This window comes from Haplochromis burtoni, unplaced genomic scaffold, assembly GCF_018398535.1.
Source record: "Haplochromis burtoni strain Fernald_Lab_line unplaced genomic scaffold, NCSU_Asbu1 Contig_123, whole genome shotgun sequence".
Classification (NCBI taxonomy): Eukaryota; Metazoa; Chordata; class Actinopteri; order Cichliformes; family Cichlidae; genus Haplochromis; species Haplochromis burtoni.
The window spans coordinates 618,501-635,078 of record NW_024582484.1 but is presented as its reverse complement, the minus strand read 5'-3'; the positions used below and the strand labels follow the sequence as shown (position 1 = coordinate 635,078).

At 43.8% G+C, this 16,578-nt stretch overlaps 2 protein-coding genes across 2 annotated transcripts in view; one reads left to right on the top strand and one right to left on the bottom strand.

Moving 5' to 3' along the window:
* clip3 (CAP-GLY domain containing linker protein 3) overlaps positions 1–11,048 on the top strand; it is a 19,776-nt gene extending 8,728 nt beyond the window's left edge. The window contains exons 6-16 of the mRNA XM_014335858.2: positions 1,133–1,294; positions 1,376–1,494; positions 1,881–2,117; positions 3,657–3,707; positions 3,967–4,102; positions 4,708–4,863; positions 4,947–5,078; positions 5,238–5,361; positions 5,644–5,711; positions 5,809–5,881; positions 6,107–11,048. Of these exons, the coding sequence (XP_014191344.2) occupies positions 1,133–1,294; positions 1,376–1,494; positions 1,881–2,117; positions 3,657–3,707; positions 3,967–4,102; positions 4,708–4,863; positions 4,947–5,078; positions 5,238–5,361; positions 5,644–5,711; positions 5,809–5,881; positions 6,107–6,161 (1,313 nt within the window). The 3' untranslated portion in view covers positions 6,162–11,048. The remainder of the gene's footprint in view (positions 1–1,132; positions 1,295–1,375; positions 1,495–1,880; positions 2,118–3,656; positions 3,708–3,966; positions 4,103–4,707; positions 4,864–4,946; positions 5,079–5,237; positions 5,362–5,643; positions 5,712–5,808; positions 5,882–6,106) is intronic.
* A 2,460-nt stretch (positions 11,049–13,508) lies between these two features.
* On the bottom strand, positions 13,509–15,128 carry dharma. The gene is made up of 3 exons (XM_005929422.1): positions 14,840–15,128; positions 14,444–14,649; positions 13,509–13,550 (listed from the first exon to the last, which is right to left on the bottom strand). The coding sequence occupies exons 1-3, from the start codon at positions 15,126–15,128 to the stop codon at positions 13,509–13,511; spliced, it is 537 nt and encodes a 178-aa protein (XP_005929484.1).
* Between the last annotated feature and the right edge of the window lie 1,450 nt (positions 15,129–16,578).

The following is a 16,578-nucleotide window of genomic DNA, read 5'->3' as shown; positions in this document are numbered from 1 at the left end:
AGCCCAGATCGTAATCGTGATTAAAATTCGATTAATTGAGCAGCCCTATCTAGAGGTGCACCGACCGACCGACCAGAGACCAGGATCAGACAGTTCCTGACTTAATTAGCCTGTTTCATATATGTGCAGCATACACACAGCGATGTGTTCAAATACTCAGTTGCAGACTCACAGCCAGGTCGTTAGTGTGAGGCTGTGGCTGTTAGCGAGCTCTTCGCTGTGAGTGATGGAGACAATAGACCTCACGAGACTCGTAATTCACCCTCAGCCAGTTAACAAAGTGATCCAAACCTCAGCCGCAAGCTAGCAGCCTCGGTATGAGCAAAGGATCAAGGCGGCTACGAGCAAAACTACAGAGACGAGTGAAAAACAGGAAAAAGTTGCTGGCTCGGTGACGTCGGGTGAGGTCGGGTATCCGGCAGCAGCTCATTTCACTTCACTTTCAGCACTTTCATTAGTTCAGTAGTTTAAGTGAAGGAAACTCTTGTAACTCACCACAGTTCATGTTCAAAAAGGTTCTTTAATTATGAAGAAAAGCTGCTTTTTGCTTGTAAGGCTGTCAGGTTCTTAGAGACATCATCTAAGTCAGCAGAACACATTTGGAAAACTGGAGTCAGTGCGTCTCTGTTAATCATCCCAGAATAAATATCTGACAAATGACTCGCTGATATCAGCCCAGAATATCACAAATCTTCAACTTTACCATCCTGGGTCTAACTCGACGTTACTGCTGATGACTCTGACTCCACCCACGAGAAAATAATAATGTTATTACCTGTGAAAACTTGGACCTCAGGGGGTTGAATTCTAATAATCACAAATCACATGAAACAAAAAAATCCCAACAACACACCAAACCAACTTCAGTCCAAAGTCTCAAATCCTTCCACCCTCGATTCAGAAGAGATTTTGCTTCAGGAGGAAGAGCAGAGGGGCGATCCTTGTTTCAGGTCCCACGTTCCTCTAGTTCGTCCTGATGTAACAACTGGGAATAATGCCGACTCGAGCTCTCGCGTGGTTCCAAGTTATTGTACAGGGCAGCTGCTTGGACCTGCTCTGGGGCGGCCGGCGTCTGTGCGTGTGGTGGATTCAGCTCCTCCGCGTCTTAGTTTCGTCCTCATTGTGTGTGCAGGCGACCCGGCGGCAGCGCTGCGTCTCACCACTCAGCTGATCTCGCTGGGCGCCGACGTGAGTCTGAGGAGCCGCTGGACCAACATGAACGCCCTGCACTATGCCGCGTACTTCGACGTCCCGGAGCTGATCCGAGTCCTGCTCAAAGCAGCCAAACCCAGAGGTAATTTCTACACCAGGCAGTATTCTAGTGATCGTTCTGAAGGTAACAGGAGGTGAGACTCTCCTTCCGTGTTCTTCTCAGTCCTGAACTCCACATGCAGCGATTTCCACTATGGTACGGCTCTCCACATCGCCGCCTCCAACCTCTGCCTGGGTGCAGTCAAATGTCTGCTGGAGCACGGAGCCAACCCCACCATCCGGGTAAGGACAGCTTTCCTTACCTACTACTGGGGCCTAATTAAATGGGCTCATCTCCAGCTCCATGTTTGTTTGTTTTTAATTCATGAGTTAACGTAGCTTTGCATAATTTTCAGTTCAAAGTAATCCTTCTTTACGTTGTCCCGGTCCTTGGTGCAGACCCTCTGTTCTTTTGAATTCTGTAACAAGCCTTTTTAGCTTCTGCCGAGCTCTCCTCTGATTGGCTGATCCAGTCTGTGAAGGTCTGAACTGCAGGTGGAGGATAAGGATAATAAGACTGCTTCAGCTCCTTGAGTTTTTTTGTGCTGCTGTTCCTTTAAAGCTGAAATCCAGAGACCCTTAATGGTGATTTATCGTCTCAAATCTGACTTTCTGACTTGTTTCTGCAGAACGATAAGGGTCAGGTTCCAGCAGAGGTGGTTCCCGACCCAATGGACATGAGCCTGGACAAGGCGGAGGCGGCAATGGTGGCCAAAGAGCTGAAGCAGCTGCTACTGGACGCCGTTCCACTGAGCTGCAATCTTCCCAGAGCCACGCTGCCCAACTACGACAACATCCCAGGAAACCTGATGCTGGCCGCTCTGGGGCTGAAGCTGGGAGACCGCGTGGTGCTGGACGACATGAAGGTCAGACACGCTGAGATCAAACTGGGATAAATGGATTGACGGACATTGAAACAACAAATCTTCTGTATTTCTGCATAAACATGACCTAAAACATCACGGTCCTGAACCTCTGAACATCCACCAGGTCAACAGTGACCTCTTTAGGGTTAGAGCTACAGTTTGGTTCACGTCTACTCACTTACATGATATTTGTGCTCATATGCAGACTTGCAACAAAAGACCGAACTCGTGTAAGAGACTAGATTTGGAAGGTGGCATCTTCTAGTTTCTGAGCCGGTGCTTGTTTAGCGTGTCGCTCACATGCAAACTACCCCTAAGATGTTCTGTGGCAGCTGGTGGATGGAGGTCAAGGAGACTCAAAGAGAAGCAAGTACAGGAAATTACATTAAAATGTTAGATTTGTACTTTTTAATACTCCAGAGGGTTACAGGTATGTGGACCTTTGCTTTGGATATTTGCTGTGAGCCACCTCGTGTATCAAAAACTACAAACGACCTTTTCAGGCAGCTGTTGAGGGATTTGACCCCATTCCCAGGTACAGGCATCCTCAGCTCTGACAGGGAGGGGCTCTGAGTCAGGACTTCTTCTTCTTCTTTGTAGGATGCGATGATGGTTCTTGTGTTGCTGCACGGTTCAGTTCACAGACAGGTCTCCTGATATTTTCTGCTAATTATAAGTCAGAATTCATCGTTTCATTGATGATGATTGATTGACCACCATGCTTCACTGATTTAATGACGCTCTTATGGTTGAATGCAGCATTTTCTTCTTATCGAAAGCCAGAAGTTGTACTTTGGTGTCAAAACTCTCATTCCAGTTTCCCTCCTGCCTGGAAACTAGTTTTGTCTGGTTTTTGGAGCAATGCTCTCCAGGTTAGTCCAGTGTTTTCTTGATGTTCACCTGGGGTTTCACACCTGGATTGATCTGGGTTGACATGTGGAAGGGATCGGTGGTTTGGAATTTGCTCCGTAGGTGGATTTTCGAGCAGTTTCTGCAGGATTCTGTTCATCTGGACGTTTTCAGTGGGAGAAACGTTTCATCATCATCAGGTGACGTCTTCAGTCTCAGCTGACTGCAGGTTTCAACCTTATAAACAGGACATTTGCACAGTGACTGAAACCTGCAGCACTGAAGGAACAATGGCTTTACTTGGATGAGTTGATGTTTCTCCCACTGAAAAGTCTAAATCCCAACGAACATATTCAACAGATTTACTTACCTGGATGATCGAGCATCAAGTCGTTATTTTTGGTCGGCAGATTTTCAGAAACTAGAAGATGTTACATTTCAAATAAAGTCTTGTTTGAATTGCAGTTTTTTATTAACAGCTTTTACATTTGGGCGTTTAAAATAGGACCCTGTAGCCTTTGGGGGGGTTGCCAGTGGATGTTAAGAGGTTAATCTGATCGGCAGTTTCTTTTTAACAACATGTAAACAGCAGTGTGTGTGTGTGTGTGTGTGTGTGTGTGTGTGTGTGGTGGCAGTTTGTCCTTCACACTGTGCTTCTTGAGCTCTGAACAGTGTGTTTTCACTGTGCAGCCCCACAGAGACCAGAGCAGAGACGACAGCCCGGCTGCAAAACGCAGACAGGTTGGTTGGAGTGGCTGGATTGTAGACTAACTGAAGTGACTCACCACGCTGCCAACATGTTGTCTTCCTATGAAATCACCGTCACTCCATCTGTAGCATTGATGTCACGTTCGTCCCTTTCATAAAACACAGCAGCAGACACCCAGACTATCTGCCCCCATGCAACCTAACCAGAAAAAATCTCTTTTGCAGTCATGCTCCGAGAGTGCGAGAGGTCACCTCTGACTCCGCCCTCTCTTTTTGTTTCTGTGTCTCTCAGGCTGGCACTCTGAGGTTTTGTGGTACTACAGAGTTCGCCAGCGGGCAGTGGGTCGGCGTGGAGCTAGACGAGCCAGAGGGCAAGAACGATGGCAGCGTGGGCGGCGTCCGCTACTTCATCTGCCCTCCGAAGTTAGGTGAGAGATTTGTGGTTTCTACAGGCGAGACAAAGACTCCTTTCATTTTGTTCCCGTTAGCTGAAATCAAGTCACCGTGTTAAGTAGCGTATTCTAGGCGACTTTTCCCAGGATTTTTCCAGTTGCTCCGGGTTCTCACAAGTGAGTTCTGATCTGCTCCCCATTGGATGTTCCCAGAAAACCTCCAAAGGGGAGTCAGACAAACCTAACTCAAGTTTAGTAATACTTCCTGAATCTGCAGGAAGTGACTGTGGCTCTTCAAGACCTCCAAGCTTTAGAACATCCAGCGAATCAGTGAATACATCAGAGAACATGACATCTAAAGACGTCATATCTCTGTTCATCAAAAGCATCACTAAAAAACACAGGAGGCAAACACGAAGAGTCCTTCCCTCATTTCACCGTTTAAAGTCATCTCCTTGTTCATGTTCAGTCGGCTGTCCCTGCTGCAAGTCCTGGTGTGAGCTCTTTGATTTCATCGTAAACAAACTCACTGACCGACTGTTCTTGTGGAGGCTTCTGGAGGAGCACGCTCGTCATCTTTCCAGCATGGAAACAGGAGTTGTTGCTGTTTCTCACTGCGTTGATCTACTTCTGCCCTGCAGGGATTTTCGCTCCAGTTTCAAAGATTTCCAAATCTGTGGACCAGACGGCTTCATCAGTCACCTCCACCCCAAGAACACCCCGCATGGATCTGGCCTCCCGCCTCGCAGGAAAGACCAAGAAGGAGAAAGAGAAGAAGGAGAAAGAGCGAGAGAAAGGTAACCGAGCTACAGTCTTTGCTAATAGCTTCATTCGATTAGGTTTATCTGTGCTTCTCATCAGTTTTGTTCTGCATTCTCAGCCCAGAAGAAGAAGGCTTCAGTAGCCAGTCTGGATCCAGAGGGAATGAATGTGGAGGTCGGAGATCAGGTTCTGGTAGCCGGACAGAAGCACGGCATCGTTCGTTACTTTGGCAAGACGGACTTTGCTCCAGGTGCGTTTGCTGATCCTCAGTCGGTTCTCTGAACTGTGCACACGTGGATACTTGTAGGACTGTGTTGTCTGTCCTTCTCCAGTCCGGAGAAACTTTGCACTAATCCTGCAGAAATGCTTATCAGACAGAGCAGCTGTGACCGGATCTGTGTCCCTGCAGGTTACTGGTTCGGTATCGAGCTGGACCAGCCCACAGGGAAACACGACGGCTCGGTGTTTGGGGTCCGCTACTTCAGCTGCCTGCCCAAATATGGAGTGTTTGCTCCGCCCTCCCGTGTCCAGAGGTGAGGATATGTCGAAGGTACCGTGATGTTTTAGTGTGTGTAATAAATGAGAATGGGGAGATAATCAGCTTCAGGATTAATTAGCTCAGAAATTCTTCCAATGTTGGAAATGAAAAAGATTAAATACATGAAAAAAACTGAAAATACAGCAGAGCATTAAAAGCTGTGGAAGCTTGGCGGGAAGCTTCAAAGTAACCAGGACGATGTGACATTAAGGCTTTTTAAAATCTTTGATTCCTGAGCGACGCCTTAAAAGTCGCCAATAAACACTGTTGTTGTCAGAATCGGAGGCCCTAAGGACGGCTCACAGAACGACAGCTCCACGGTGAAGAAGGTCCACCAGATCACCAGTAAGTGACGACCATAGTGTTTAATTATCATTCTTTACCCCTGAAAACCGTATTTGTCTCCTTGTTCTAACAAACGTTGTGTGCTTGTGCGCTGCAGTGTCACAGCCGAAGCGTAACTTCAACACGATGCGTTCTCCTAAAGACCTCACGTCTGAGAGCTCCATATCCAGGTCAGCCCTGCTCCGTCACATTACAGTCCTGCGCTCTTTGCTGTTCGGCTTTTTTGGACTTTTTGACAAGAGGAAATTTTGGAAACGGTTCAATTTGAGCTTTTAAAAGAAAAGCAAAATAAAACTGTTTTCACCTTTTTATCAAAAGTCCAAATAAGTCCAGCAAAGCAGGCAGGATTAGACTTACTGAACCCTGCTCTTCCTCCTCCTCCTCGTCTCCTGCAGGCTGCTCTTCTGTTGTTGGTTTCCGTGGATGCTGCGCGCTGAGATGCAGTCCTAACTACACCCTTCCTCTTCTCTCTTCTACTCCACCACCAGATCAGATCTCTCCGCTGTACTTGCTCTCCATCTTCTACTCCTGCTTTCACCGACTTTCGCCGTCGTCAGTCAAACTTCTCGTGGTGACCCCGTCCCCCTCCTCTCTTAATCTCAGCCCAGAACCTCCTAATTTAGCCGTTCTATAGCAAAATCTATAGTGCCTTGTATCTGATCAAAACGTTCCGCATTCCTTTGAAGAAACCGAGAATCCGATTCCTCCAAAAAACCCAACCTTTCACGTCTTCTCACCTCATCGTCCCAGCTCGGTATTTGTCCGTGCTGTGCTGTCATTCGGGGCCTAACAACAACCACCAAACGTTCGTTTGTGCTGCTACGTGCTTTTGTTTTTGCTGCTACTAGCTTTGGGTCTTAAACAGATTTTGTCATTAATGCTAAGCTCGGCACAAGCTAGCTCAAACGTGGACAATAATGCAGATATTCAGCCTGTGCTTTGTGGTTTGGCAGATGTGTTTGTTAAATTCTCAGACGCTTTCTGCACAAATGAACAAGAGCAGCGCATGAGAGCTCAAACAGTTTGTGCAAAATAAGTTTGTCTGCTCGCCTGAGACCAAGAACCTCTGCCGTCTCCGCTTGAGTTAAGATGTAAAAATCCCGAGTGCATGGAGGGAAAATCCCAGAAAACATCCCGACTCCAAACTGTTTGAAACTCAGAAGTGAAAACAGGGTTTTTACTTGAACGCAGCCAATAATTGTCTGTAGGAGACTTTATTTCCACTGCTGATGTGTGAGATAAGTAAGTGGTTCTTGGCCTCCGGGTATGTGGAGGAGTGTGGATGCTAACATTTAATAACAAGAAAAAGCTTTATTTTTAATTTACATTTTTACATTTTTCCTGACCACAAAGAACAGCTTTGATGTTTATCCTGCTGTTTGTCAGCCGTTAATCTTTAAAGGTACTTTTAGCAAACGTCTGGCAGGAAATGCAACGCACATTTTCACCACAAGGTGGCAGCGCTTCATCTGAGCTCCAGTGTAGTTTTCCACCAGCACTACAGTCGTCTACATGCACAGAACGATTTTTGTGCTCCAATGAATAAAATAAGTCTGATTAGCAACATTTGTACGAATGTTGAGCTAATTTTAGAATTTCTCGTGAGCAGTTTAGGTCCACCTGGTGGTCGACAGAGGTATTACATCAATTTGCATCTGCAACATAAATGTCTTTGACATAAAGGCGCAAGCAAAATCATTTTTGAAGGATTGAATCTGCTTTTGTCCAAGAATTCTTTACAAAAAGTACCTTTGATTGTAGTCACTGCTAATCAGCGTACTGCCAAATACTCTGACTTTAACACTAATAACAGGCTCCAGTTGTAATCTGTTAACCATAAACTGCTAACGGACCCAAACCGTTGACGTTTCTGGCCCCATTTCATGAGACTGTCATGTCTTTATGTTGCCTCTGAACACGAGCTTCAGTTCCAGCTAAATGTGATGTCCAGTCCATTCAGGGTTGAATATGTCTTTGTAATATTAAGCGTCCCTTCATCAGCGCCTCCATTTCGAGGTTTTTAATGACCTTTACTTAGAAGTTTAACCCCCAAACGAGCTCCCGAGTCCAAATCTTTGATCTTCCTCTGACCCTCCTCTCTCGCTCCTCTCTCTCTCCATTTAAATAAGACTTTGGTATCTTTTGTGAATGTGAGCATCCGCGAAAAGAAAAACACAAGCTAACCTAAATGTGTGCTTAATGGTAAATCTCTGCATAACTGAGAAACAGCAATATGTAAACAGTATCTCTGTGTGGAAACGTTTCCTGTGTTAATGTCTCGTTACACTCTGTGAGCACTCGATACAGAGAGATGAACACACTCGCGCTCGGATGGCCGAGGCTGCTGGGGCGAGCCCAGAGAATAACCGGACAAGCGAAGGGATGAAATCCATCCTCAGTTTTTATCAAAGTCAAGTGGAAAGTGACCCAGATGCCACCAGGAAGACCGTGGAGCGTATCTGGTGAGGTCAGATCCTCAGTTTGTGCTGCTTCATTATTCTGTTATCTGATTCTTGGACGGAGCATTCAGATCTCATGAGCAAGACCGGGCAGCTTCCAGAGATGTAAAACTTTAAACTATGAGAATTATGAAATATGACCAACCACCTTCCTGCAAACACTGGTGGAAGGTCATTTTAGAGAATGAAGAGGTCGTTAAGAGCCTCTCAGGCGGGGCTTGCCGGTTTTTCTCTCCGTGTGCTCTGCAGCCTCGGCCAAAGGAGACATTTGTGGTTGCTCGTGCACACTGCTGTGGATAATGTCCTGTTTGTGCCCGTGGAATCAGCTTCAACATTATACTAACGAGAACTGCAGTGCTTTTGCTTTTCCACTCACCGGGCGCTCAGTTTAACTCAGTCAGCTGCAGGATTTAGTCCATGTGGTCACAAACCTTTCATTCCTGCTTGAACTTGACCTGAGCCTCGCCTCTGAATGACTTAACCAGACGAGCGGTAGGTTGAGTCATGTCGCGTTCCCCACGGACACAAACTGGTGTCCTGGTAGGACTGTAGTAAATTTAAGCTGCTTTAAGGATGTCCTGAAATCATCATGGATGAGATGAACACAAAAAGTCAGTCCTGCATCCATCGAGTTGTTGGAACCGTCCAAAACTGTCCTGAGAAGCAGCTTTTTGAAAAATGGGACTAGACGTTCGAGCGATGTGCAGATGACTTACTGCTTTACCTTCACAAATAAATATCACAGCCACAGCCCAAACAAGCCAGACGAACCGGAGTCAGTCCACGTGTCGTATTTGCATCTGTTTATAGTTTCACACTGGAAATTCATCGCCACAAGTCAGCTGTCGTAGCACGGCGTTCAATGCTGAAGCTCCACCCAGTCGGGCGAGCGTTAGTGGACCGCAGTGATGGTGGAGGTTTGTCTTTGTACAGTAAACGTACAGTAACAGTACAGTCGATATGTCGGTTTGAACGTAGCGTGCTGTGTAGATGTGGAGCGTCACCAGTTATTAAGGAAGCGTTACAGACGTTTTTATCGCCACATATTTTCACTTTGGTTTCTGTATCCAAGGCCGTTGCCGCTCTTTTTGCCTGATTTAGCTCTTTAACTACAAACTCTCACTTTGTCGTTTTTGTTGATTGGATTTCAAACATGCTTTTACTTTAAGATTGGTTTCCTTACTTTAAGATTGGTTTCCTTACTTTAAGATTGGTTTCCTTACTTTAAGATTGGTTTCCTTACTTTAAGATTGGTTTCCTTACTTTGAGGCAGCAGGAATGTTTGAAATTTTGCATCCTTGTCGAGATTCAGCCACTGAAACTCCGTCACGTCGTAGCCATCATCTTCTCCTAATCGAAACCAAAATGTGACTGTAAATTAAAAATGTTCTAGAAATGTTTCCACTTTTTGGTTTCAAATGAAAATCCTGTTTGATGCCTTCATCGCCCACGTTGGCTTCGTTTCTCCACACTTCAACAAGATGAGATGACGTTAAATACATGTATCCTGAGAATCGTGATCAGGGATGCACCGATCAAACTTTTTCAGCTCCAGTGTGGTAGCCTGGCTTTGGGTGTCTGCTGATATCGAGGACTGACCCAGGAACAGTCTGGGATGAGGAAGCAGTGATCTTTACTGATCTTTACTGGAAGCTGGAGCCTGAAAGTGAAAATTTAAAAGCAAAGAAGAGAAACTCCCGTTAGCCTCGTTATGAGTGTTGACGTTGGTCCACCAGAGGGCAGCTTCCCTGATGAAACCAAACAAAAACAAGGTTATGACAATATTATCTTATTAAAGACTCACAAATACAACAGATATTCAGGAAATCTGTTTGTATTTCAAGTGTCTGGAAGACAAAAATATCATTGGTTGAACTGATTTGTGCGTCGCGTCTGTTACTTTAGTTTCCTTTGGTCCTCTCGGTCTGAGTGCTCCTCACATGCACGTTTGTATCATCCACAAATAAAAGCTGTTTGCATCGGACGTGTGAAAAGCCTCAGAGTTGCTTTCCTGTTGGCTCCCTCCATGCTGCACCACAGCTGACAGGCCCTTGCTGATGGGCGGTGTAAGCTACATACAGCTGAACGACTTGTTGAAGTGTTCGGCGTCAGACTGACAGACAACCCAAATATCCGATCAGTGCATCCGTGATCACGGTTGGTTCTGGAGAAGCGTTGTTATTATGTCGTATGAGCACAAACACGGCGATCGTCTCTCATCTTCCACAACTCAAGACGAAGCTGAGTCAGGAGTTTATTGTCAGTCGCCTCTGTGATTTCTTTCCTCCTGATGTGAAGCCGGGAGCCGTTGGACAGTTTTAGCAGCTCAGCTCTTGTTTGCAACACAACTTCTCTGCAAGCAGATTTTCAGAGCTGCACTGACGCCAGCGGCTGCTTAAAGGAAGGAAATCAGTCATGTTTGGATCAGCAGGAATGGAAACTGTGATTTGTAGTTAACTGAGAGAGTCGGTGTCCTTTAAAGAAGTGACGGCTGTCTGAGGATGTAACGTCGAAATCACAGAAACGAACTCGGCGCTGCTCGTTTCAACATTCGGAGTCTGAAGATTATACAGTATATAGCCTATATTTTGATAACTTCACTAAGTGTACTTTTTGTTCTCTGGTTTTGTAAAGTGTGCGTGTGTGTTACTTTAGTCCATGTGTGTGCGTCACTCCTGTTTTCAAAGTGTGTTTAAAGCCGACGGGCGCGGAAGCAGAAACAGGAGAGAAGGAGCATCGACGTCTTCTTCCTAACAGATCCTCACTGCATGCTCTCAGTATTTTCTCATTCGGGTTTTCAGTGTATCTTCTCATCAGCATGAAAATGCTTCTAATAATAACAACTATGAATATAATAAAGATTTGATGTTTTTCTAAACCTTCTGTCTGCTGGACTTTTTATCTGCGTTCAGATAAAATCAGGTGAAACAGTAACGAATAAAACTGATACATTTATTATCTTTTTTTATTTGACTCATCAGACTATAAAAGGATTCACACTGACACCTTGTAGCCAATTATCAGAGCACACCCACAAAATCTGCAGAGTGAAAATGATTTATATGCATATTTTTACATTTTAGACAGACAATAAGTATAAATAAATTCATACTTGCAGCATAATTACATGTTGATTTTAGTTTGATGGGGATTCTTTGTGCTTCTTTCTCCCCGTGAGCTCCTCCGTGGCTCACACAGGTGTCTGTAGACCTGGGGTATCAAACATGAGGCCCTTTGGAAAATGTGAAGGAGGAAAATGATTTTGGATTTTAAATGTGGTTTGTTTGTTCTCTGACAAAGACCTCACCCACAGCCATTTATAATACACCAAAGAAATGATAGATTTCTGTCATTTTACACATTTCTTACAATTTAAGCAAAGATTTAATAAAAAGAGTTTTCTACATTTACTGCAGCAACATTTCTCTGTCACAGACTGTCCTGTGTGGACCCTGCCTCTTGTGCTATGGTTGCTTGGCCAGCCTTGTGTTACTCTTTTAGTCTCCAACAAAACGATGTCACGTAACAGCTTGTTTTACTCCAGACCACAATTAAAAATGATTAACAGTGACACCCAGTGGCCAGTTTTCAGAACACACTTTCCTCTCGTCACAGTCTTCGTCGCTACTACGACACAAACCCCAGTCATACCGGGATCTTTCGTTTTTATGGGCCGATGGGGTTTTATTTCTTTTCTTTTTGTAACGGGATAAATGAAAGGTGGTGGATTGGCCAGTTGGTCATGATCGACTCTGGGCTGGACCAATTACAGCCGAGGAGGTCGAACTTTAAAGTTGAGGTGAAAAGGAAAGCGATTTGTCCCCGTTCCTCTTCAGCTAGAAAGTTGCTAATTCAATCATTAAAACTGATCAATGGTCAGCTTTTCTCTCTGCGCCAGAACCGGAAACCAGCGGATGTCGCGCTAAACAACAGCAGCACGTTTAAGCTTGATCAGCTGTTGTTAGAATTGATTTCATATTAATTTCTAGTATCAGCTGATGTTTGCTGGAGCCACAGCTGTAAAGCTGCTGGTCATGATGGTTTGGTTATCTGGTGAGAGGGAAACATGAAGATGAAACCAGGAGATGTCCTTACTGGATCATCAGAGCTGAACAGGTGATGGAGAAACAGGTTTACCTTTTAGGTGACATGGATGAGTTGAAGTTATGAACTGTTTCTGAGAGACAAATAACACCAGGATCCTTTTCTAAGCAGCTGACAGCTGGTAACTGTGCAGGGGCGGGTCTAGCAAAGTGTTGCCAGGGGGGCAGGTAGGGCATTAACAGGGAGAGGGGGGCACAAAGAAATACTTTTCTTTCTTATTCTCATTTAAAATGTCTCACTTTGAATAAATAATTATCTGAATCTTACAACCAAAGTTTTCATCTGATTCAAATTTATAGAAATCCATTATTGTATTCAGTAAATATTAAGCCTAGTATATATCCTAGTAAGTTATGGTATTCTTTCCTTTGGGAAGGTAGCATCTGTGCAGTCTGCAATTCTGTTGAAGAAAGATGTTAAATCTATTTAATTACTGGAGAAAAATAACAGATTTCTGTGCATTTGTTTTATACGTGCATTAAATTAAAAACGTTTTTGTCAGTTAAGCATCTTGAGGCAGAGGGTTCCCTATTTTTTTTTCTTTTTTTGCTGGGAGTTGGCAACCCTATTAGTGAGGAATATGTAATTATAAATTAGGTTGTTTTATATTTTTAAGTACTGTTTAGAATAGCAGAATAGGGAGGACGGTGTAGGTTTAAGTTTATTACAAAGGCTTTATGGCTTTTCCTATAATACCACGGTGGGCCGGTCTCTAGTCAAAATGCCCGGGCTGATTTTTTTGTCCCAGTCCAGCCCTGCAGTAACACTACCTGTCATGTGTTCCTGAATGTGCATCAATACAAAGAACATTATAAATCATGTTACTGATTCTGTGAATAAAGGCACAAACACACAGAACTGGATATTATGGATTTTAATCATAACTCCATTTATTTTCAAAAACCTCTCCAAGTTACAAACTCTGCTTCAAAGGTGCGTTTTTTTTATTTTTGAATGCTCAAAGAAAAAGAAGAATTTTATAAATTAAATTTTAGGCCAAACAGTCTGAACGAAACATTTCATCATTCATTCTTCCTGAGGTTCATCGTGGTATTGAGACAAGGCTCAGAAATGTGCAGCGTAAAGCCTTTTCGTGTACTGCCACCAGGGGGCAGTGTCATAAATAAGGCTCGTGTTCCTACTGGCCATTAAGGGTTCAGGGACTTCGGCTTCAGGTGAACAGCAGGCGGGCAGTCTGGGAGGTGAAGGTGTTCTCGGAGAAGAAGAGCGAGCTTCACTGACGCTTCCTCCGAGCTCTGCGGTTCTTAAACCACACCTGGAAACGAAGGAGACACAGAGTTAGTCTCGTGACTCTAATATGCGTGCGCATTTCGGTCTGAGAGGACAGTGCAGCTTACAAAAATATAACAGTTCAGTACCAAAACTGTAATCTTGAACTACAAACTGCAATCTTAGTGAAGTACTAATCCTTCACAGGTCTTCATCTATTAGAAATACCGGGTAAAGGTCTAAAGTACTCAAACACTACAGTATGTTGGAAGGCATGAAGGTACCTAATGTTTCAAAAGGCCCAATACTGAAAACTAGTAACCAGTGTAGTATCAGTACTGGGAACGTTAAAGAGATTCAAAGGTACTGGATCACCGTAGCACCGTCCATCTTCACTGATAATAAACATTTAAAAGTCTTCGAACTTTTCCAGGCAACTATTTTTTCTCCTCTTATTTAATGAGTCAGTTCTACAAAACATGAAACTTCGGCTACAGCACGAGTCAAATTTAGTCAAAACAATTAAGTCAAATTTCAGGAATATTTCAGTTTCCCCATCAGCGAGTTTGCTGTCATTACATGCACCATTTACAGCGCCTGCGCATGAGACATTTTTATTGTTTTTTCCGTTTCAAAATGCAGAATCTTAAAATTGTTAAATAATAACATAAACTCTGGTTTAATGATGTTTTTCTAAATAGTGAATTCGTATGTTGTTCATTCCCTGCTGCTCTGTGCGCAAAGATTAAAAAAGGCCTTTGTGTTTAATGTATGCATGTAATAAAATACCCTTATTATTTTTAATTACTTGAGTCAAAGTAAAATGGAACTTGGGAGCCTTTTGTGTAACTTGGAGGGATTTTACGCACGGACGGTCACTTGTTCGTTCCTCACGGCCTCCTGACAGCCTCACACCCCAAATCATCATGTCGGACTCACCCTGACGGTCTCCTCGCTCAGCCCGGTGCGCCTCGCCAGCTCGGCACGAGTCTCCACTGAGGGGTAGTGCGTGATCTCGAACAGCGCCTCGAGCTGCTTGATCTGACTGTCAGTGAACACCGTCCTCACCCGGAACTTGTGAAGCGACTGCGGGGGCACCGCCGAGGGCTGCGGGTATCCGCTGTAAGCCGCCAGAGGCTGCATATCTGGGGGGGAAAGGACCAGAAATGCTTTTAGCGAAGAAAGAATCAGACAAAACAGAAGCATGAATATCACAGCAAACACATCCTGACTGTGACTAAATCCGAAAAATAATAAAAGTTTCCCATTTTTAAAAAAAGAGTCTCAAAGTTTTGGTGAAGAAATAAAACTTGAACTGTGAGAGGCTCTGCTTACCGGCACGGTTTTGGCTGAAGTGCGCGTAAACTCCGGGGTTTGAGTAGAAGTGCTGCTGATGGACAGCGGGTCTGTAAAGCGGGAATCGTTCCTCTCCGAAGCTCATCTCTCTGCACTGCTGGCAGCCCATCGCCTGTAACGGGACCTGGACCGGCGAGGGAGCTCTGACATTGCCGATGACCCCCCGGTGATACCCGTTCGGTGGAAAGTCCTGCAGCGGCGGCCTCGGGCCGAGCTGCGGGGAAAGGATGCGCTCGATGCTGAAGTCCGACACTCGGCCTCGGTCCATGGTTTCTCTCTGTGACCCGAGAGCTCCAGCGTCCACCTTTAAACACCTTCTGCTCTTTAACATGTTAATCAGCTCCTGAATTCAGACATGAGAAGAAATCTGGACTTTGATTTGACCCCTGACCCTTTGATGGTTTGAAGTGGACGATGACTGACAGCAGCTTCTGTAATGGGTGTGTTACCTGTAACTTCAAAGAGCTCCTTCATCAGTGATGGCGCAGTTTTAGCTGTTAAAGAAGTTTTTGATTAAAAGTTCAACTTTTGTTTCACTCTGAAAAGATGAAAGACTTTGGATCTTAATTAACCCAAGTTTGTAAACGCCTCAGAGACAACAGCCAAGACTGGAGCGAATCAAACCCTCATAGATTAAATGTTAATGAAACCACATTATGTAAAAACCCATAGTGTACGAAAGACACACTTCTTTACATTTGGAAACTCTGTGTAAGAACAGAATAGTTTGATACATACGAGATTTACTTTTCATCTCACGACGTTTTACATTTAAATCCCTTTAGTTCCGTTTGAAAGACCCAAAACTCCTCTTTATTCTTTAGCTTCGAATATGATTTAAAATAATATTCGAGATATGTTTAGTAAGTAAATTTAAAACGGGTCTTTTACCGTAAATTATCCGTATTTTGACAAACATTTTAAAATACAGGAGAGAGGATCATCATTTATGAAAGCAGGCAGAGCGAATTATACTGAAAAAAAACTTTAAATGGTTTTTTATCCATTTTATTTTTATTAAACACTCTAATAAAATTCGTTTATTTATGTTTATTTTTATTTTATTTATCTTCCGTCACACAAGCAACCAGATAATTATTTATTTTTTTATGTACGTAAATGAACATTCTTCACAATGTAGATGATATTTAGATAGATATTTTTGTTGTATTTAATAAGCGACAATGGAACGATTTATTTTAATTTTATTTAATTTTAAATTATTTATTTCATGAATTTCATATGTTGTATATTTATTTCATTCTTTATTTTTTTATGTATTTATTTCTTGCAGTGTGTGCTGGTGACCACCAGATGTCGCCGCAGTCCAGTTTTAGTTACATATACAAATCTGCTAACAGGCCTCCTGCACTGTTACCAATAAAGCTTTTAGGTTTTTTTTTAAAGAAAAGTTTAATAAGAAATAAAAACGGTCACGTGGTTCCGAGAGCATGAAAGCTCTGGAGTGAAACCAGCGTGTTTGTGCATCGCTGCTTTCATCATGTGGAGATTTCACAAACTGGAGACATCAAAGCATCAAAAGCTCGATGAGCTTTTCTCACTTTTTTTCTGGTTTGATCATCTTAAGTCCAGCATGAAACCCAGCAGGGATCCAACACTGAACACAACCATAAAAATAAGGCTCAGCGCCTCAAACTGCTCTCAGACATTAGTCTGATAAAAGTTTCCATCAGAGGTTTAGAGGAGCTGTCATGTTT

Coding starts and splice junctions, on each gene's coding strand:
- dharma (XM_005929422.1), bottom strand. CDS start 15,128: ATGGACCGAGGCCGAGTGTCGGACTTCAGCATCGAGCGCATCCTTTCC. Junction 14,650..14,839: donor CTTCAGCCAAAACCGTGCCG/GTAAGCAGAGCC, acceptor TTTCCCCCCCAG/ATATGCAGCCTCTGGCGGCT. Junction 13,551..14,443: donor TGAGCGAGGAGACCGTCAGG/GTGAGTCCGACA, acceptor CTTCGTTTCCAG/GTGTGGTTTAAGAACCGCAG.